At 36.7% G+C, this 22,856-nt stretch overlaps 1 protein-coding gene across 15 annotated transcripts in view; it reads left to right on the top strand.

Moving 5' to 3' along the window:
* The window catches only part of RNF38 (ring finger protein 38), a 133,004-nt gene extending 111,622 nt beyond the window's left edge, over positions 1 to 21,382 (top strand). For all 15 annotated transcript variants that reach the window (XM_047699566.1, XM_047699568.1, XM_047699567.1 and 12 more), the window contains 8 exons: positions 5,202 to 5,369; positions 6,622 to 6,792; positions 9,071 to 9,232; positions 10,233 to 10,339; positions 11,770 to 11,854; positions 13,457 to 13,578; positions 15,811 to 15,910; positions 17,917 to 21,382. In XM_047699566.1, the coding sequence (XP_047555522.1) occupies positions 5,202 to 5,369; positions 6,622 to 6,792; positions 9,071 to 9,232; positions 10,233 to 10,339; positions 11,770 to 11,854; positions 13,457 to 13,578; positions 15,811 to 15,910; positions 17,917 to 17,979 (978 nt within the window). In that variant the 3' untranslated portion in view covers positions 17,980 to 21,382. The remainder of the gene's footprint in view (positions 1 to 5,201; positions 5,370 to 6,621; positions 6,793 to 9,070; positions 9,233 to 10,232; positions 10,340 to 11,769; positions 11,855 to 13,456; positions 13,579 to 15,810; positions 15,911 to 17,916) is intronic.
* The last annotated feature ends 1,474 nt before the right edge of the window (positions 21,383 to 22,856 follow it).

Here is a 22,856-nt window from a genome sequence, read left to right as displayed (position 1 = left end):
AGGCACGACAGTTGAGTACATCTTTGTTGGTAGGTATCCATGGGTCTCCAAAGGGATGACAGGTAGATGGCTTATTCCCTTTGTTCCTGCCAGGAGCTGAGGGACTATTTGAGAAGAGGGCTTGTCAGACAGAGCCTGAGAGAGTCAAGACCAGAATTGTTTGGATTTCTTATGGAGTTTCTGAAGTCAGCAATAAAGTTGCTGAATTTTAAGGATAAGGAAAAATTCGTCTTTCAAGTTTGTAGATAGAAATTAGAAAAGGAAGGAAACTCGAACTGTCATTCATTTTTTTCATCTGCAGTAGATGATAGGAAACAATGAAAACACTGTATATTGACAATTGAAAGAAAGTATGATCTCTACCAGGCACCATCTTCTGTCAGACATGTTCTATCCTATGTTAAAGAAACACTTCAAAAAATTGATCATGCAGTAAGAAGTTCTAAAAAGAAAAAATTCTCTAGACCACATTCTTTGTGGTCATAATCTGATAAAATTATAAATCATAACTTTAAAAGTAATTTTTAAAATGACACTGAAATGTTTGAGGCAAGATTATAATTGAGGAAAATTAAAGGAAATACCATCAAAGTCAGATATGCCTAAAGCTGTTGTCTGAGAAAATTTTATAAACCTTCATTATTTATTTTAAAAATAGAAAATAAATGAACTAATTGAGTAATTAGGGAAAAAGTTACCAAAAGGAATGAAAAGAACAAATTACCAGGAAATATAATTAAAATTAACAATATAGAAATTTACTTAAAAAGAAGCAGCACAAATCCCAATCCTGGTGCTTTGAAAAATTGGTAAGAATAACTAGCGCCTTGTGAGCTTGGTTAAGGTGAAAAGAACCAAATATATAAAGGAAGTAGGAATGATTTAAAAAAAAAAAAAGACCTATATCCATACACATAAGAAATATTCAAAGAATTTTCTTCAATTGTAAAATGAAAACACCTATTTCATAAGGGTTGTTGGGAGAATTAAGAGTTAATCTATTCTGAGCACTTAAACTAGTACAAATGGTAAGTACTCAATTATTATTTTGCTGTTAGCTATTATAATGAAATTCTGTGTATAACTGGGGGGACAGAAAGAAAATACAAAGTTCCTAGAGGGTTTTATGCTTAGCGAAATAAGTCAGAGAAAGACAATTATCATATGATCTCCCTGATATGAGGAAGTTGAGATGCCACATGGTGGGGGTGGGGTAGGAAAAGAATAAATGAAACAAGATGGGATCGGGAGGGAGACAAACCCTAAGAGACTCTTAGTCTCACAAAACAAACTGAGGGTTGGGCGGGTGGGATAGGGAGAGGGTGGTGGGGTTATGGACATTGGGGAAGGTATGTGCTATGGTGAGTGCTGTGAAGTGTGTAAACTGGCGATTCACAGACCTGTACCCCTGGGGCTAATAATACATTGTATGTTAATAAAAAATTAAAGATTTTTTTAAAATGCAAAAAAATATATAAAGGTCCAAAAATTGACCCAACAATAATAGAAAAATTTGAATTACCACATAAGTGCAAAAGCTACTTAGAATTTTACCATTGAAGGGGCACAGTGATAAGATGGCTTCACAGATGATTTTTCTAGTTTGTAAGGAACTCTCATGTAATAATATACAAATGATTTCAGGCTTTTCTTAAAACCAAAAAACCAATTTTTTCTAATTATTTTATGAAACCCATGTAATTTTAATATCAAAAGTAAAGATAGTAATCCCCAAAGAACAATAGAAAACTCTCAAATACAAAGGAGGACTTTCTAAATAGATGTTTAGAAATACCTAGCAGCATATCAAGAATAATAATAATAAAGGTTTATTCCAAATAAGAGGATAGCGTAGTACGAAAATATTCATAGTACATCAACAAATAATAGGAGAAAATAATGATTTTTATCAGAAGGTGAAGTCAGTTAAAATTTAATAAAAACTAATAAGAAAGAACCAAAAGGAAATTACTTAAATATAATAAGTAAAATTAACAGCAAATATCCTAATTGGCCAGAGATGAATCAGGAACTAGAGATGTTTGCTGTCCATTTTTATTTAATGTTACATTAAAAGTTATACCAAATGGAATAAGATAATGTAGTTACAGGTATAAAACAGTGAAAGAAATAATTGTATTTTTCTCCTCACTATATAATTGTAGAAGAAAACACAAGAAACTCTAGTTTTAAAGAATTTAATATGGGGCCCATATGCAGATTAAATGTATAGATGTGTCTAACTTATATCGATCACTTCATGAATAGATACGGTATATCCATACAGTGGAATAATAATTCACTAAAAGGTGGAGTGAATTCATGCTGCACTACATGGAATTCATAATTCATGCTACACTACATGGATTAACCTTGAAAACATGCTAAGTAAAGAAAGTCAGTCATAGAAGGCCACATTTATATGAAATGGCTAGAATAGGTTAAATCCATAGAAATGGAAATGAATTGTTTCCAGTATTGTTATGGAGGATAAGCCAGGACAAAGGAAAGAAAAAGAATTTGAGAACAAGAAAAGAACAAATAACACCCATCAGTATTTGCAGATGAAATGATCATATGCATAGAAAAGCCCAAAGCATCTTAGATAAGCTAGTAGAATTAAGAATTGAACAGATTGATTGGTTACCAAAACACCTATAAACAATCAGTTGTATTTTTCTATACCAGAATCAAACATAATAAAAAATACTTTTCAAAGATATATTTACACTAAACAACCAAGATTTTTTTCAACAGATAAGCCGTGGTGATGAGGGGAGATGCAAGTGGCAGTTAACAAACTTAGAGATATTCCAGTTAATTGTAATATGTAAACTATTTTGGATTCTGATTAAAAATTTGATACTGATGATTGGAATTTTGAACAGAATATTATTTCTAAGGATCTTTTTCTCTCTTTTTTTTTTCTTTTTAAAAGATTTTTATTTATTTGACAGAGAGAGAGATCATAAGTAGACAGAAAGGCAGGCAGAGAGGGGGAAGCAAGCTCCCTGCTAAGTAGAGACCCCGATTCGGGGCTCAATCCCAAGACCCTGGGATCATGACCTGAGCCGAAAGCAGAGGCTTAACCCACTGAGCCACCCAGTCGCCCCCCCTAGATACTAATTTCTAATAAGATAAGTAAAGCAGGGGGTGCCTGGGTGGTGGCCCAGCTCAGTGGGGAGCCTGCTTCCTCTCTCTGCCTCTCTGTCTACTTGTGATTTCTCTCTCTGTCGAATAAATGAATAAAGTCTTTAAAAAAAAAAGATAACTAAAGCAGCATGGATTTGGCTCAAAATATAAGTGGGAACTTACTGAGTGGAGAAATATGCTGTTTATTTCCATTTAGAGGAGAAAAGGGTATCTTAATAAGTGGAACAAGTGTTGCAAGAAAAAATTAGAACCCTACTTCACACTGTAAATAAAAATAGATTTTAGTTAGAGATAAATGTAAAAAATAAAAGTATTAGAAAGTTTAGGAATATATATATATATGTATAACCTCATCAAGAACTATAAGTTTGTATTCAATATCATTAAAAGGTTAATGAGGGACGCCTGGGTGGCTCAGTTGGTTGGACGACTGCCTTTGGCTCAGGTCATGATCCCGGAATCCCGGGATCGAGTCCCACATCAGGCTCCCAGCTCCATGGGGAGTCTGCTTCTCCCTCTGACCTTCTCTTAGCTCATGCTCTCTCTCACTGTCTCTCTCTCAAATAAATAAATAAAATCTTTTAAAAAAAAAAAAGGTTAATGAAAAGATACAAGACTGGGAAAATAGTTTTGTTAGAATGACAAGCAATAGATTTTTATCTCTAATTAAGCTCTAAATGAATGTGACAGAAAACCTGATAGAAAATGGTCAGGGAACAAAGGATAGTTTACAGAAAAGGAACTCTGAATGGTTAATAAACCTGTCATAAGGGGCACCTGGGTGGCTCAGTGGGTTAAGCCTCTGCCTTCAGCTCAGGTCATGATCTCACGGTTTTGGGATTGAGCTCAATCCCAAGACCGGCATCGGCTCTCTGCTCAGCAGGGAGCCTGCTTCCCCCACCTCTTTCTGCCTGCAGTTTCTGCCTACTTGTGATCTCTCTGTCAAATAAATAAATAAAATCTTTAAAAATAAAAAAATAAACCTGTTATACTCACCTTCTCTAATCAGAGAAATGCAAATTTAAAACAAGCATGTTAATACTATTTTTTGTTGTGTTTTTTTTTCCCCCCATTCTTCAGGTGGGTAAGCACAATTGTGACACAAGTACATCTACTTTGAGTGGAGATGCTGGGAAATGGTTCCTATTGTTACTGTTAGGATTGTGGCTTACCCAGCCATTTACGATACTGTAATATTCACCCTTTTACCCAGAATATCTCTGAAATAAATGAAACTACTAGTATGTATGGATATGTATTCAGTGATCTTTTTTTACAGTTGTGTTTGCCGTGGTGAAAGAGTGAAAACAACTTGAATATCCCATTAGTGTATTAGTGATAGAAGACTGTGTTAAGTGGATGTACTTGAAATGTCTGGCTAGTATCAAAAAGAATGAATTGACTTTAACTCCCTTCAATATCTACAGTATTAATTGAAGAAAGTAATTTGCAAGCTATATCTCATTTATGTTAAGGGAAAAAAATTAACATGACAATTTGTGGATAATCTGTATATATTCATATGCCCATGGAAAAAAGATGTTGAAGGGTTATATATTATTAACATTGTTTGCCTCAGGTAGGATAGGAATCAGACTGGCCAAGAGAGAAGGAAATTATTTAACTTTTTAAATTCTCCTTCACGTTGTTGTACTAGTTGGATTTAAATTTTTAAAAAAATTTCCTGTTGGATGTGGCTAGGTATTAGAAGATACAGCTTTCATGTTTCAAAGTTTCCTCAGAAAAGTTTTCTCTATAAAGCAGACGAGAAGAGTTAATACAGCAGTTCATTATTCTCCTGGACTTTTCAAGTCTTTTTGAGGGTCAAGTTGTGTCTTAGTTCTGCGGGTTTTATATATTATTCTTGAAACAGTCAGCTGTCCTGTACAATGATAAAGAATATTCTGGTTGAAGCCTTTGGAGAAGTCCATTGTGAAACTCTGTGTAGCTAAGAGAGGAATCCATAAAGGCCTAGATTTTAATTTTTAATAGTTGATTTCTTATTCAAACACCTGAAGTTCTAAGGTTGCATTTTTCTTTCCTACTAGCTCCATCAGGGCACTGTCCCTGTTTCTTACACAGTAACAACAGTGGCACCACATGGAATCCCACTCTGCACAGGCCAGCACATCCCTGCTTGCAGTACACAACAGGTCCCAGGATGCTCTGTGGTTTTCAGTGGACAGCACCTCCCTGTCTGTAGTGTGCCTCCTCCAGTAAGTCTGCAATCCCCTTAGAATGGCTCAGTGTGTTCTGTAAGCAAACAGAATTAAAGAGACTGCTCTCTGGAAAAAGCTTTTCATTTTCAAGTAAAAAATGCAATTTTATTGCAACAGGAGTCTCAAAGCATACTTAAAATAACAATTTAGTAGTTAGCTTTAAAACTTGGTGTATTTTCAAATTAAATTATACATATTTGAATATCCTGAAGAGAAAGCATGTATCAGCACTGTTTATAATTAAACCTTGATAAAGGTTGGATTTAGGGTACTAACATAGGATATTGAACTACTTAGGAAGTTAGTCTCAGAGACTTTAGTGATCAACAGTAATAGCCTCAGCACTTACTAGATTTTACAAGCACTTTGAGTGCTTGGTCTTACTTCTCACTGTAGGAAGCCTGTGGTAACAATGGTATCCCCATTTTCTAGATGATGAAATTGAAAATGACTTAATGTCACAGAGACAATTAGTATGAGAGAGCAGTGATTCACACCCCACTTCCTTCTGCCTCTTAAGCTCATGTTTTATCCTTTAATCCACTAACCCCCAGTCTAACCTCCTTATTTCACAAATGAGGTCACTGAAATCCAGAGAATTTAAATGACTTGTCTGACTAAGGTTTTCAAAGTAAAGCACTTTCCTAAAACTAAATATAATCCTAATATCTTTATTTGAATGTGAGATTAAAAGGAACACAGAAATACCAACTCTAGTTTTAATTTATTAATTTATCCCAACCTTGATTTCTCAATAATGGATTATGGGATCAGTGTGCTAAATTAGCAGACTAAAATATTGAGAGACATAACATAAGGGACTTAGCTATGGGTTGGGCTCTTAGTAAATATCAAAATTCCATAAATAAGAAAATTTCTGTAACATTGAAAAGGATAGGTTCTTGGACAGGAAAGCAGTAATACCTGGTTATTCAGTCAAGTAGAAAGGAGCTTCCTCTTCTGTGCAGCACTTTTCACTTCATTTCATAGGTATCAAAAAGCTAGAGAGGAAGTTAGGTGTTTTGACTTATGTGCCAGAACTATATAAAATACAGAATAATTACTAGTATTTTACTGATAAATGCAAAAATATGCTATAGTTTCATTGTCAGTGTAGGTCATTAAGACATTTTGGTATGATTTTGAGCGGGATATGGCAATGACATTTCAATCTCAATGTATAGGTTTTTAAGAATATATTATTACTAGTTTTATATTAATAAACAACAAATAATGGTTTCTTTTACAGATGCTTCAAGCATGTTCAGTTCAGCACTTACCAGTACCATATGCCGCGTTCCCACCCCTTATTTCTAGTGACCCATTTCTTTTACATCCTCCCCACCTTTCTCCCCATCATCCTCCTCATTTGCCACCACCTGGCCAGTTTGTCCCTTTCCAAACACAGCAGTCACGATCGGTAGGTATCTACTCTTATGTCTTTAATTTTCAGAGACTGTATAGACCTAAGAGGCAGATTAATTTGATAGATGTTATTTGTTGCCACTTAAAAACTATAATTTAGGCATTCTTCTGATTCTTAAAAGAATTAGGGAATTCACAGATATATAAATTAATATAAACATGTTTACCTAAAATTATCTTGGTTGCTTAAATTTTTCTAGTTCTTTTATATGTCTCTTGTATAATTTAAAATTGTTCCTTCATGTTTGCAATCCTTCTGGAAGTAAATCTGAAGAAAAATTACAGTTCTGTTTTTTCCTTTTATGTATTTCTGAAATGGTGGAAAATGAAAGTATTATAAAATAGTTTATTTGTACTTGCTATAATTACTTTCATTTAGGCAAGTAAAGTAAATTTCTTTGTTTTCTGGGTTTTTTTGAAGTCCCATTTTTCTTCTATATTCTGATGAAAAGATGAGGTCATCTGTTAAAATACAGTTAATTTTGTCTTGGGACTGGAATTTAGCTGAGAGGCATATTCTTTTGAGGTGTTGGAGGAGGTCTAAACACTGCAGCAGTGGAAGGGAGGGCACAGGAAGGAGGCCCAGATGTTTTTTGGACAGGCCAAGTTAACCATCTGAACTATCAGGCATTCAGGGTGAATGGGAAAGAGAACATATGGAATGATTAGGGGAAAAGATTTTAAGTCCTGTGAAAGGAACTTGACCATGTATCCTAGAGGAACCCTTAACCATCCTTTACCCAGGATTTATGCACCGTAATAGGTAGAGGGTCTCAGGTAGAGGAGAACTTAACCTGGATGCTCCTCTGACAGCTATAGAAGCCAATTAGGACAAAAGTTTGGCTTATCCAGAAAGGTATAACTACTTCTACAAGAAAGTCTTTATTAGAATCATGGCAGGATTGATGGCAGGATGTTCTTAGCTTCCAGTACCTGCGAATTGAAGGTTAAAACAAAATTGTGTCATCACTTAGGTTTGAGTTTGGTTTCCTTTAAAAGGTCCAGTCACATAGCCAGATCACAGCAGCTCAGATTCACTTGTGTTGTCATAGTGTCAGCGGTTGGGATTTCTCTCAAGCATATTTAATAAGCTCCCAAACTAAAGTGGAATTTTGTTTGAATAGTGAATAATGTGTTGATAATTGTCTAACTGCAGGAGGAAGTTAGACTAACAGTGAAGAATTCGTGTTCCTAAAGGAATCAGATACACAAAAATATGTACATAAGTGTTCATAGTAGCATTACTCCTAACATCAAAAGGTGGAAAGAGTTCAAATGTCCATCAACTGATGCAGTGAATCTTTTTCAACTATAAAAAGGAGTGAAGTACTGATACATAAACTACAAAATGGATGAGCCTTGAAAACATTATGCTAAGTGAAAGAAGCCAGACACAAATGACACAAACATATGAAATGTTCCAGGATAGGCAAATCTGTAGAAATGGAAGGTAGATTGGCAATTGTCCAAGGCTTGGGGAGGACTGGGAAAATGGGGTAGTGGATTCCTAATGAGCACAGGTTGGGGGGTGGAGGGATGAAAGTGCTATGGAATTAGATAGTGATGAAGGTCATACAACTCCAGTGAATCTACTTAAATCTATTGAATTGTACCCCTTAGCAGGGTGATTTTTTTATAGTATGTGCATTATATCTCAGTAAAGCTATTGTCAGGAAGAAACGTACTATGTGCTTTGCTTTCCTACATTGTCTCAGTGTTCATAGTATGCTTTTGAAGTAGGCAGTGAACCTTTTAGTCCTCTAGATAATATGAGGTTCATATGAAGTTATTTATATAAAAGTCGCATGGCTCATTAGTGACAACAGCAAGAGTCTAATACTGAAGCCCATAAGTCTTCTAATATAGCATCATGTCTGCTCTATCTGATCCCACCCATTTAGCCCTGGTTCTGATTTGTAAATATACACATGCTCAGTTTCATATGTTAAAGATGTCTGAAGTGTCTGAAGATTTTGTGAGGTCAGTGTATTATGACTAAAAAGGAATTTTAACTTCCATATAATTACTTTCCATCTCCTTTTTATGAGACATTTCAAATAGTAAAATGTTTATTGGAAATGTTTTAACAACATGTTTCAGAGATTTTACTGTAGTCTGTATGTCCACATGTATAAATTTAGATTGGTATAAACATCAAGAAATAAATGACCTTAAAGGTGTTTGGGGGAGGTTAATTTTTATTATTATGAAACATAAAATGTCTAAACACTGGTAGTATATTAATATATTAGTTTGCTCTTTTCCTCCCTCAGCCTCTGCAAAGGATAGAAAATGAAGTGGAACTCTTAGGTGAACATCTTCCAGTAGGAGGTTTTACTTATCCTCCATCGGCCCATCCCCCAACATTACCTCCATCAGCTCCTTTGCAGTTCCTAACCCATGATCCTTTGCATCAGGAGGTGTCCTTTGGAGTAGTAAGTTTTCAGTCATGTTATTAATCTATTACTTGCTCTGATAACTTGTTTTGAGTTCTGTTTCTATATAACTCTGCCTGTTTAGAACTTTAAATGTATTCTTGAAAGCGTTTAGTTGGAAAATTTTATTTAAAACTACACCTAAGGGACGCCTGGGTGGCTCAGTGGGTTAAGCCGCTGCCTTCGGCCCAGGTTATGATCCCAGCGTCCTGGGGTCGAGTCCCACATCGGGCTCCTCGTTCTGTGGGGAGCCTGCTTCTCCCTCTGCGTCTGCCTGCCACTCTGTCTGCCTGTGCTCGCTCTCTCTCTCTCTCTCTGACAAACAAATAAAATAAAATCTTTAAAAAAATAAAAAATAAAAAAAAATAAAACTACACCTAAGTGTTTTTTTTTTTTAAGATTTTATTTATATCTAAAGAAGAAGAGAAAGCGGGTGGTGAGGGAGAGGGAGCATAGGGAGAGGGGCAAGCAGACTCCATGCTAAGCTCAGAGCCTGGTGCAGGACTCGATCCCATCACCCTGAAATCATGACCTGAGCCAAGATCAAGTCAGATGCCCAACTGACTGAGCCACCCAGGTGCCCCAGTCACTAAGGAATATACTTAAGTGTATGGTTTTTTGTTTTTTGTTTTTTTTTAAAGATTTTATTTATTTATTTGACACAGAGATCACAAGTAGGCAGAGAGAAAGAGGGGGAGAAGCAGGCTCCCTGCTGAGCAGAGACACCACCCCCCCCCCCCATGCGGGGCTTAATCCCAGGACCTTGAGATCATGACCTGAGCTGAAGGCAGAGACTTTAACCCACTGAGCCACCCAGGCGCCCCTTAAGTATATGTTTTAAACTAGTTGTATTTATGCTAACATTTAATAAATACCAAATGTTACTTACTTAAATAGTAAGAAATTTTGTAGGTTTTTTAAGAAAAGAGACTATTAGGCAAAATAAATAGTTAAAAAGGTAGAGTGATCTTAAATTGTTTTAACTCTTTTCCCCCTACAGCCTTATCCTCCATTTATGCCTCGGAGGCTCACAGGACGCAGTAGATATCGATCCCAGCAGCCAATACCACCTCCCCCCTATCATCCCAGCTTACTACCATATGTGTTGTAAGTTCTGTTTTTTCTCATTTTAGTGAATTCTGAATTTTGATAGCCTTGACATTCTCCTCCTTTTATGAATATCTTCTGTGTGATAATACGATTTAGGGTGTGTTAGAGATTTGTTTTTATTTAATGTTAAGGGATTGGACTGGGAGACTGTGTAAGGGTAGAATAAAGAGAAGAGCCAAGAACAAGGGAGAAGTGGGAGAGGAAGAAATTTGTGAGCCAGAAAATAGGTCAGAAGATTTAAAAAATAAATCAAAAAGTAGAAAAGTTTACAATTTTGCCTCTCTTACAGCTGTCATCACTAGCCACCTTTGAATTTTCAGCTTTTTAAAATTAAGATTTTATTATTTATTTGAGAGAGAGCGTGCGTGCCCGCGTGTGCATGTGCATGTAGCAGGAAGGGGCAGAGGAATAGGGAGAAGTAGGGAGCTCATTGTGGGGCTTGATCCCAGGACTCTGATGCTTCACCAACTGAGCCACCTAGGGGCCCCGCATATGTTTTGATGTTGCTGCTTTCCCAAGGAAAGAGGTCAGAGAAGTTATTTCTGTGCCTTAGAAATACTGTTAGGATTAAGTTTGTAACAGATGCCCAAGTGTTACTCATGATAGTTTTTAATTTGTCTCTCACTGAGTGAAGTTCAGAAGTGGGCGGTTCAGGGATTGTTAGCCCAATAATTAAGGAATGGTTCTACCATGTTCAAAATTTTATGGCTTTCTCTACATGATTGAAGATGGCTCCTCAGGTTCTAGCCATTATATCTACACTCCAACTAGCAAAAATGAAAATGGATCTCTCTGCCTTCCTGCCTAGTTTCCGCTGGCCAGAATTCAGTCTCAAGTCTATAATTACCTTCTAAGAAGACTAGGAAATGTTTTTATACAGAGGGCAATGCTCCTATACCACACTTTTTTGATAATTGTAGCTGTATTAGAAGTCTTAAAAATCAGATAGTATCAGAACTTGGCTCTTAAAATTATTTGAAGTCTTAAGTGATCCATGTAAAGTTTAAAATCAGCAAATCGGTTTCTACTAAAATATAGTTTGCTGGGATTTTGGTAGGGGTTGCATTAAATTTATAGATCAATTTTGGAAGAGAATTGGTATCTTCTAGTCTGCTTAACAGTATATTTCTCTATTTGTTAATTTAAAAAAATCTTCCTGGTTGTAGTATTTTTAGTTTTTAATTATATAGGTCTTACACATGTTTTATTAAATTATAATCCCTAATATTTCATGTTTTTTATGCTATTGTGAGTTGTATTTTTTTAATGTCAGTTTTATTGCTAGTAAAGTCCTTTTCTTTAAAGGGCTGCCACTGATTAACACTGACCATTCTTTATTCTTTTAGCATTAACCTTGTTCTTCCCATCCTATTCATTTAAGTAGTGTACCAGTGTATCAATATTAGTGTTGGTTGTTTTCACTGCAGATCAATGCTTCCAGTGCCACCTGCAGTGGGCCCAACTTTCAGCTTTGAATTGGACGTGGAAGATGGAGAAGTAGAAAATTACGAGGTTAGTAGGTAAACTGAGTTTGTTTGGGTAGTTATATGCATAAGAAGTATTCTACTCATTCACCTAATTAAACATGCATTTGATAAGTCCTTTGTATGTTTCACAACATGAATATATCAAAAAAGTGGTCGGCATCCTTGGGATATTTCTACACGTACCACACACCTATGATAATAAGATAGGCTTGGTGCTATATTAGAGTTACATAAAATGCCTTTGAGAAAATGTAAGTGGGAAACAGTGAATTGTGATTTGGTGTGAAAAGATTTTTTTGGAAGCACAAGTGTTTGAGCTGGTTCCTAAAGGATGGAAAAAAGCAGCTTCATTGTATGAGATTGAGGTAGGGAAGTGCTGGATATTCTTGAGGCATGACATACAGTTGGTGGCTTAAGTGAAAAGGAGAAAATAGAGATTTGATTGAAAATCTCAGCTGGCTGTTTAGTATGTGTGCCCTGCTAGAGACATAATTTTCACTGTTGGGAGGAAGGAGCTGCTAAATGTTTTGGTTCTGATGGCATCAGATTCTATCTTTAAGAGTCAAAACTGCTAGTAGCATAAAGGAATAGATGGGAATGGTTAGACATTAGTGGGAGGAAAACTTACTAAATAGGTTGGGCAAATTACGGAACCATGCAATTCTGAACTATGGGAACTGCAAATATAAAAGAGTAGATCTTGAGAGACTTTTTTCTTTATTCTTAAAGTTTTTAAATGTGGTTTAATTTGAGAGACTTAACACTAGAATCAGCAGGACTTGATCGCCAGATGGTTTGTGGTAGTGTTGGGTGTGCACAGGGGGCTTGCAAAAGAAGATGCTCTGCAAAAAAGATTGCAGTAGTTCATGAAGAAGGCAGAATAAAAGAAGATAGCAGGTCAAATAGCTTATATTTTACATACTTACATAATTTTATATGTAATATATAAAATAATATTACTTGAGGTTACGAATGGGAGGTACAGTTTAGGGGTTGGAAGGCAACTTTGTATTGTTGATTGTAAGTGACAATGTGACTTTTTTTTTTTTTTTTTTTTTTTAATACTAGTTAAACCTTTCTCACCCCAGCTTTACTTGGTCTCTTTACAATGTGAATAGAACCTAGGGACAGGGAAGAGACAAACATACACATACAATCTTAAAGCACCTTTGGTGTGTTGTTGTTGTTGTTGTTTTTTTGTTTTTGTTTTTGTTTTTGTTTTTGTTTTTAAACACACGTGGAAGAGATCAGGCCAAATACTATATTCTTCTGTAGTTTTCAAAATGCTCTTATGTCATTTTCCTTCTATCTTATATAATCACACTGCACTGTCCTTTGGACTCCAGTTCCAGATTTCTAGAGAGAGAAAGGGGCTGTGTAATAATTTCCTGGTTTTGTTTCTACACTGATGATGTCAGTTTCGTGCAAAGGAGTTGGTTATCCTTTAGGTATTGTATACTAAAATTAAGTCATAAGTCATGTTGCTGAAGGGGACAGCTCCTTGTTGAATAGATCATGTACCCATCAGTGGAAAAAACAGTGATACCATCCCAACATAAGAAAAATATTTTGGGATGCCTGGGTGGCTCAAAGAGAGATGAAAATTGGCTCCTATTTCTCTTTCTAGGCCCTACTAAACCTGGCAGAGCGACTGGGAGAGGCTAAGCCTCGAGGACTGACTAAAGCAGATATTGAACAGCTTCCTTCTTACCGGTTCAATCCTAACAATCACCAGTCAGAACAGACTTTGTAAGTACATATTTCTAACATCACTCGGAAATTTCCTTTTCTACCTTTATAAAATAAAAGCTTGAGAGTCAAAGATAACTTGATAAAGATAAATAGTCTCTATTGCATACTCCAGGCCTGTCCTGTTCTGTAAGGTAGCCAGTAGTCATGTGAGGCTGTTTAAATTAAATAAAAAGTTAAGTTTCTTTATTGCACTCACTAATGAGTCTGTTGTTAGAAGATGTAGAACATTTCTGTCTCTAACAGTTCTGTTCGACAGTCCTGTTCTAGATTTTTAGGTTGCCTAGAAATTTTATGGTTTCTATTTCTAACTTCAAAATATTTTATATGAGATTAAAGAGCTTGTACATGTAAAGGTTGAGGTTTTTACATAAATATTCTCCTTATTATAGTATCTTTAAGGACAACTTTATGGAGATACAATTCACATGCAAAATATGCAATCTGTGGTTTTTAATATATTCATAGAGTTTTGTGACCTTCAAATTTGCAGTCTTCAAATTCAAATGTACACCATTTCTTCACGCCAAAAAGAAACCCCTTACCTACTAGCAGCCACTTTCCATTTTTCCCCAATCCTATCTATTCCAGCATAGCTTCCCACTAATTTACTTTTTTATCTCTGCAGCTCTGCCTGTCCTGGACATTTCACATTAATGAGATCATACAATACATGCTCTTTTATGTATGGCTTCTTTAACTTAGCATAATGTGTTCAAGGTCCATTATTTTGCTTGTATCAGTACTTCATGCCTTTTTATGGCCAAATAATATTCTGTCGTAAGGATAACACCACATATTGCTTATCCTCTTCCTCAGTTGATGGGACTTTTGGGTTGTTTTCATGTTTTGACTAGTATTAATAATACTGCTGTGAACATTTGTGTACAGAATTTTTCTGTGGATATGTTTTCATTCCTCTTGGGTTTCTAATAGATCGTATGGTAGCTTTGTTTAACCTTTTTAAAAAGGTTTTTATTTATTCATTTATTTAAATAGTCTCTACACCGAACATGGGACTCAAACTTACAACCCTGAGATCAAGAGTCACGTGCTCTTCTGACTGAGCGAGACAGATGTCTTTGTTTAACCTTTTGAGAACTTATAATTTTTTCCAAAGTGGATACACAATTTTACATTCCCACCGGCAATATGTAAAGTTTCTCCATATCCTCTCCAGTGCTTGTTACTATTCTGTTTTGATTCTGGCTGTCCTAGTGGGAGTGAGATGGTTTATCTTATTAAGTTTATCTCCATTTCCTGTATGGCTAACGATGTTGGACTATTTTAGTATGCTTATTGGCCACCTGTGTATTTTCTTTGGAGAAATGTCTGTTAACATCCTTTGTCCATTTTTAAATTGTTGTATTTTTATTATTGAGTTGTAGAGGTTATTTATATGTTATACATACAAGTTGTTCCCTTATAAAATATGATTTTCAAAAATACCTCCCATTTTGTAAGTTGTCTTTGCACTTTCTTTCTTTCTTTTTTTTTTTTTTTTAAAGATTTTATTTATTTATTTGACAGAGATCACAAGTAGGCAAAGAGGCAGGCAGAGAGAGAGAGGAAGGGAAGCAGGCTCCCTGCTGAGCAGAAAGCCCGATGCGGGACTCGATCCCAGGACCCTGAGATCATGACCTGGGCCGAAGGCAGCGGCCCAACCCACTGAGCCACCCAGGCGCCCCATCTTTGCACTTTCTTGATGGTTATCTTTTGAAGCACAATTTTTTTAAATGTTCGATTTATCTACTTTTTTTGTTTCTTATGCTTTGGTGTTGTTTCTGCTAAACCACTGCTTATTCCAAGGTCATGAAGATTTACCCCTATGTTTTCTTCTAGCAGTTTAATAATTTTCAGCTCTTAATTTAGGCCTTTGTTTACTTTTCAGTTAATTTTTGTATATCATGTGAGGTAGGGGTCCAACTTCATTCTTTTGTATATGGATGTCTGATTGTTTCAATACCATTTGTTGGATATTATTAGTGTCTTCGGTATTAAGACAAGCTTGGATGTTTAGCCAGTTTTCTTGATGATCTCTCCATAAAGTGAAACATTCTAAATGTCTTGATATCATGATTTTTTCAGGATATTGATAAATTATTTTGTCTTGAAATTTAAATGACAGTTTGAAAAGTGAGATGATAAATGGTTTTTCTAGGTTTCATTAGTCATAACAAAATAGAAAACCACTTGGATTTATGGTTAAGTGATCTTTTTTGCTTTTTTTAGGTGTGTAGTATGCATGTGTGATTTTGAGTCAAGGCAGCTACTTAGAGTTTTACCCTGTAACCACGAGTTCCATGCCAAGTGTGTCGACAAATGGCTTAAGGTAAAGTGATGGCATCTGTGAAGAGAATAACATTGAGTTTTCTTTTTTGTTGACCACATTTTATGTAAAGTAAGTCCCTTGTTCTGGTGGAGGATGGATAAGGAGACAAAATTTTCAGTGATTCTGCAAATAGAAAAGGCCAGTAAAAATTAACTAGAGTCATCAATGTGGGAGTAATTGTGCAAACCTTAAAAATAGGTTGTCTTTAGTCATCAGTATATCCTTTCTAGTGGTATATATACGGATGAATTCTGAACTTGTTGGGCCAGTTTCCTCTAAGAGTTTAGAAGGGACTTCCTTTGTTAGAAATTTACATGGGAAATGAACCACTAGTGCTTTTATTTTATTTTATTTATCTATTTTTTAAAGATTTTATTTATTTATTTGACAGAGATCACAAGTAGGCAGAGAGGCAGGCAGGGGTGGGGGAAAGCAGGCTCCCTGCTATGCAGAGAGCCCGATGGGGGGCTCGATCCCAGGACCCTGAGATCATGACCTGGGCCGAAGGCAGAGGCTCAACCCACTGAGTCACCCAGGCGCCCCCACTAGTGCTTATATTTAATCCTGATCATTTTTCTGTTCTGTAGGTATGAAAAACCTACAGACACAAAGGACACAAATTCCGCATTTTGTACTGGTAGAATAAAAATATGATGCAGTAAAATAATTTTAAAAGGGTCAACTTTATTATTTTTTTAAGAGTATTGTGATTAGGAGATAAGACCAGTGATTTAGATAAGGTCACAGTTTGGTGAGGAAGACAGATGAGTTAAAACAGAATTAGTCTTCTGTATGAGCACAGAGTAAGGGTGCCCAGTTTAGCTCAAGCCGAATCCAGAAGGCAAAGAGTCTTAACTTTTTAAAAAAGTATTATATGTGCATGGCCCTGCAGTGTAGAACGGAGATTGATAGGAAAGTAGCAGATCGTATATGGCTGATTTCAAGAGTGGCAAGAGTAGAGATAATTCAAAGATAGGACCAGTGACCGGCTTATTGTGAAGTCACAATGTGTGTGAAGGAGTGTGGACTTGATCCTGGAAATGATGTGGAAGCCTATGACTGAGATTGTATTTTAGGAAGATGACTGACCACCATTTGGAGAATGGAAAAGGAGAGATATTTCTGAGAGACTTTGAGAAGGAATGGTGATGTTCTGAGCTAGACAGAGAAGGAATACTGGCAATTGGATGAAAAGTAGAGAACTGATTCGAGAGCTATTATAATGTACAGACGGGAGTATTGGATGAATAAAGTGTTTTAGAAAGAGAACAGGTGATACTTAGTTTTGTGGCTTTGGCAACTCAAAGAACAGTGGTGCCATGTGTTGAGAGGGCATTTTAAGCTAGTTACTAAGTCTGTCTGAACTGGTGATAGGTAATCTTGTCTATATGTTGAAACAGACATAATTAAAAACAATAATTCATCGACTACTAAGTCTTTGAGTTTGTAGTTTTTTTTTTTTTTTTAAGATTTTATTTATTTATTTGACAGAGACACAGCGAGAGAGGGAACACAAGCAGGGGGAGTGGAAGAAGGAGAAGCAGGCTTCCTGCTGAGCAGGGAGCCTGATGTGGGGCTCGATCCCAGGACTCTGGGATCATGACCTGAGCTGAAGGCAGACGCTTAACGGCTGAGCCACCCAGGCACCCCTGTAGTGTATTTTTTTTTAAGATTTTATTTATTTATTTGGCAGAGATCACAAGTAGGCAGAGAGGCAGGCAGAGAGAGAGGGGGAGGCAGGCTCCCTGCTGAGCAGAGAGCCCGATGTGGGGCTCGATCCCAGGACCCTGAGATCATGACCTGAGCCGAAGGCAGAGGCTTTAACCCATTGAGCCACTCAGGTGCCCCTGTAGTGTATTTTTTTTTAAAGAGATGAAATGATTGCTTTGTATCTTTTTAAAGGAATAAATAATGTAAAAACTATGGGAAATAAAAATAGCTCATTGTGTTTAACATGTTACATTGTAAAATCACAGTTCAGACATATTTTCTCTTTTGTGTTTTAGGCAAATCGTACTTGTCCAATCTGCCGAGCTGATGCTTCAGAAGTGCATCGGGATTCAGAATGACCAACCTAAGAGCACAATTTTAGTTTGGGTGTTCCTCATCACATGTATATACGGACTATCCATTGAACTTAATCTGTGTGGCTTCCAGCCCTCCCTTTACCAAAAGGGTCAATGGACCTTTCTTTGCACTGTGTGACTTAATCAACTATAAAAGCTTACAATTAGTCTTCACAATTATGGGATTGTTATACTAACCGTGTGATTGGAACTCCAAAGACTTTTTCTTTAGCTTAATTTTGTGTGTGCACTAACATTCCCTGGTTTTTGTGTGATCATTCCGAGTGTTGCTGCAAGATTACAGTGGACGTGATCTTTTAGCATGTGCTTTTATAAAAAGTGGTAGCTCCAGATGATATAGCAATCTACCTTATATAGAGCCTTCAGAAACTGTGAGTGGAAATGAATGCAGCGTATGACTGTTGATGATAAATGTATCTGTGTGTGAGAGAGAGTGTGCGCAACTTCTTGTGTGAGGGCATGGTAGCTAACGTGTGTATGAGATCCTATATACCAGCATGTACCAAGAATGTGTGTGTAGTTTTAATTATGCTGCAATGTATAATCTGGTGTGTTATTTAAACAGCACTAGTACTGTACACTGGTTTTTTCCCTTGTGTTTGCTGTTGCACACTGATTGCTAAGGGTGCATCAATGATAAGCATTGAATACTCCATCCCTTCCCTCCCAGTGAATGGAATGAGAAAAGCCTTCTTCCTTTGCTTCAGGCAGCTGTCACCTTCTCTTTGTTGGTGGTCCCAAGTGGGTCACTTAAGAAAAAAAGTGTAACAGATTTCTCACTCCATGAACCTGATTTTTTGATTCTGTTGTGAAAAAAAAAAAAATTTTTTTTTAATCTCCAACTTACTGTTTCCAAAAAGAAGGTGCAATATCATACATCATCAGTTAGCAATATTAGCATTTCAATCAGTGATTTGAATGTTGATACTTTCTTGTTTTTTCCTTTACATTTCCAGTAAGTTTCTTACAGGAAGTACCTGTGATTTTTTTTTTTTTAAATGTTTAGGTTTGTAGTCTATTCTGAAGATTTTTGAGTAATATATTTCTAAGAATATCGCTGGTCCCATTATCTCACCTCCTTTCCTTCCACCAGAACAAAATCTGTTAGCTAATTCAGCTTGACTTTTGATATGTTCTTTGTTAAGCGCTCATAGGCAACTACATTCTTTTAAGAAATTCTGTTTCTGTTTGTACTGATTCACCTGCCAACCTCCAATTCTGAAAGTTGTCTGGTTCTTCCCTCAGTAAATGTGCTTCTCATGGAAACCTTCATTTCCAGGATGGATCAAGTGCTGTGACAGCTCGAATTCTTAGACCTGATGTGCTTTGATGTTTCATTGCTTTTTAAAAATTTTGTTTGAATGAGAAAAATTTAATATAACAGGTCCAGAATACTTGCAGTATAAATGAAGATTTGATTTTTGTATAAAAAATAATGCTGTAAAACAGGAATTGACCTTCATTTAGTTGATCTGAAATAATACATAGCTGTGTGGGGTTTTTTTTTTATAGGTCCATTGAACATCATCTAGATTGTTTTAAAGTCATTTTTCCAGCAGTGTTTTGGTTCCTCCCTCCTTTCATTGTCTTCAGCCTTGTCTGCCTCTTCCTGCAGTTGAGGTCATTGCTTTGTTTGCAGTAGTGCAAGCTGCCTAATCCCAGTCAGAACTGTGATGACTTGCTGCCAGCCTCACTCAGCTTTCAGTTGGCTCTGTGTCCGTTTTCTACTCAGACAGTGTTAACTACTTGTTACTGCCATGCTACTTGCCTTCCCTGAAGTCTCTATAAGCTCATCCCAGCTTAGAGTTCAGTAAAGTCAGTTCTCACAGAAGCACAATTTTGCCCTTTTCAAGACACTGTTGCCTCTATCTAGTCAGACAAATAGGATTTTGCATACTTTCTGTTTGCCCCAGTATTTGTCAGTGCATCAGAAATACATCTCAACAGTGCTAAAGTGCACATGTTACTTTTCAATCATTAGGATATTCCCCACCTGTTCCTGATGAATAAAAAGTGTGTTAAAGACCAAAATTATTGGCGAAATAATCAGCTACATTACAAATCACGTATAGTTTGATCTTTATTTTTTTTTAAGTATAAAAAATCATGTTTAAAATGGCAAAAGCCCATCTTATACATAGACTCTTTTATATAGCTGCAAAAAATTTATATCTGTACAGATCTAACGTAACACTACTACACTCAGTATTCATTTTATTGAAGCATGCAAGTAAAGCACTTTTTCTAATTTATATAGATACCTAATTAACAAGGCACATTGTACTAATGACTAGGAAAAGTAGCTCTTTTGTCCCTCCCTCTGACGATGAATTCTTGTCATAATATCCCTTTTCCAGCAAATTTTTGAGAGGCAGTTGGCAATTTAGGAGGCAGCAGGGTCTATTTTGGTAAAATCCTGAAGTAATGTTGCACTTTTGTGACCGATCTCTTTTTGGGAATGTCTTTCTTTGCATGGGGCCCTTGGAGATGTGTACAGATTTGCTTATTAAGTGGTTAGTGTGTATTAGGAGCATATATGCATGTGTTCTGAACCAGCTCAGACTAGCCACAGTGAGCAGCTTCATGGCTAACAAAAGAAAGAATAGTTGCTTCGTGCCCAGCTGTTGTCACCTTGAGTGATGCACCAGATAGCGGGCAGGTGTTGGTTCGTTGCCTTCTTCCTCTTTTCTCCTAAAACAGTATTGGCTTTACCACCTTAACTCTGCTGTGGGGTTTTCATTTTGTGTTGTTTTGCATGAATTATCATCTTCGAATTTTTTCAGCCTCCCCCCAATCCCCCACCCCCATAGAACAAAACAAAAAACAAGTCAAGGCCTCCAGGTATCCAGATCTTATTAGGATTTTCTGTCCTGAATTTTTTTGAGCAAAATCTGGAAAATGTGAAAGCATATTTAGATTTTATACACTCTCTGAAATGGGATTTATTAAGATTCTTAAATTGGGCCTCTTATAGTATTTTGAATGAGATCTACCAACTCAAAGAGACTATTTTTCACAGATATCTTTAGGCCTTCATTAGAAAGCTAGTTTCCCCCCTGTGGTACATTTGGTTACCTCATTTTGCTGTTTGTTTCAGATGATGAAAGCTTACAGGGGTGTTTTTTGGAATCATTTGCTGAGTCATTTCCTCAAATCATATTCCATTGTATCAGTTAACATATAGTTTTAAATGTACGTATTATAAATATCTGTAACCAAATCATTTGAAGGCTTGATAAATTTTTAACAAAGTTTGTACATTTTTTATGAAAGTTACTAGTAATGCTTTACTAAGTAGTGCAATGAATTTTTATTTTTAATCCCTGTGCCCAATTTTGGAGTTGAGAGGGTTGTTGGTAATAAATGTATGATGTACACCTAAAACATTTTGTTGTGTTTCATGTTACTGTGTTAAGGAAGGGGTAGGGTTGTATGTGCTTGAAGGGAGGGTTGTAGGGGAATTCCTGCAGGAAGATGGACCTGTTGAGCTATTTGCACCTATATTCAATTTTTAGGCTATAATACAGATTTTTACTGTATTTTTAATCATCCTAGAAACACAAAAACAATTAGCATTATAATATACAGAACAGAATTCTATTCTTTAAAAAGCCAAGATAGGGGCGCCTGGGTGGGTCAGTGGGTTAAAGCCTCTGCCTTTGGCTCGGGTCATGATCCCAGGGTCCTGGGATCGAGCCCCACATCGGGCGCTCTGCTCAGCAGGGAGCCTGCTTCCTCCTCTCTCTGTGCCTGCTTCTCTGCCTACTTGTGATCTCTGTCTGTCAAATAAATAAATAAAATCTTTAAAAAAAAAAAAAAAAAGCCAACATAGCTGAATATAGCCACACATGTGGCATAGGCTTATTGGACAGTAGGGCCACATAGTAGGTAACAAGATTTCTTTCTGTATGTGTTAACCATAAGATGCAGGAAATAAGATAACAATAGATAACTGGGCAAATTGGTCACCATTAGCTACAGCTTAGGTCCAACTTACTGTCAACATAATGGGGAAGAAGAGCCTCTGTTATTTTCCATACATGTGTGTGTAATCCCTTTTTTTGACCAAAAAGGAATAAAACACATGTACTTAATATATCTATGCCAGCCATGTTACTTGAGAAGGAAAGTTAGAAACAAAGTGGAGGGGCACCTGGGTGGCTCAGTGGTTTAAGCCACTGCCTTTGGCTCAGGTCATGATCTCAGAGTCCTGGGATCGAGCCCCGCATTGGGCTCTCTGCTCAGCAGGGAGTCTGCTTCCTCCTCTCTCTCTGCCTGCCTCTCTGCCTGCTTGTGATCTCTCTGTCGGATAAATAAATAAAATCTTTAAAAAAAAAAAAAAAAAAGAAACAAAGTGGAGGCTGAAGAATAGATTTCACTCCTCTTCCCTCTCTCAGGGCCTGAGAGAAGAGGCTGCCCTCTGACGCTCCAGACCGTAACTATTAGAAGTATCCAATGAAATGACCAAGTCCTGATTGTTTCTCTCATTTTCCCAGCATACTGGAAAGAATGCTTGTTTTGGACTTTGAATGCTTCCAGAAACCCAAAGCTTGTGCTGTCTTATGGCAGAGGCCTTTGCTACCCTCAATGTACACCCTTGCAGGCGCCCATGCCTCCCTACCTGCAGTAAGGTGGAGGCCTGCACAGCTATGTGAGCGTTTGAAATGTGGACAGTCCAAATTGAGATGTATTATACATTTATACATTGGGTTTCAAAGACCTGGTTTGAGGAAACAAAATATGTCAGTACTTTTTACACTAATCCAAAGACCTTCGAAAGGTCTCTAAGGAAGCCCAGGCCCTGTGGCAGCAATGGCAGCCCTGGGTTCTGAGTCACTAGGTGGAAAAGAGCTGTCCTA

The sequence above is a fragment of the Lutra lutra genome, chromosome 13 (assembly GCF_902655055.1).
Source record: "Lutra lutra chromosome 13, mLutLut1.2, whole genome shotgun sequence".
Classification (NCBI taxonomy): domain Eukaryota; kingdom Metazoa; phylum Chordata; class Mammalia; order Carnivora; family Mustelidae; genus Lutra; species Lutra lutra.
The sequence above is the reverse complement of the archived record's forward strand: the minus strand, read 5'-3'. Positions and strand labels throughout refer to the sequence as shown.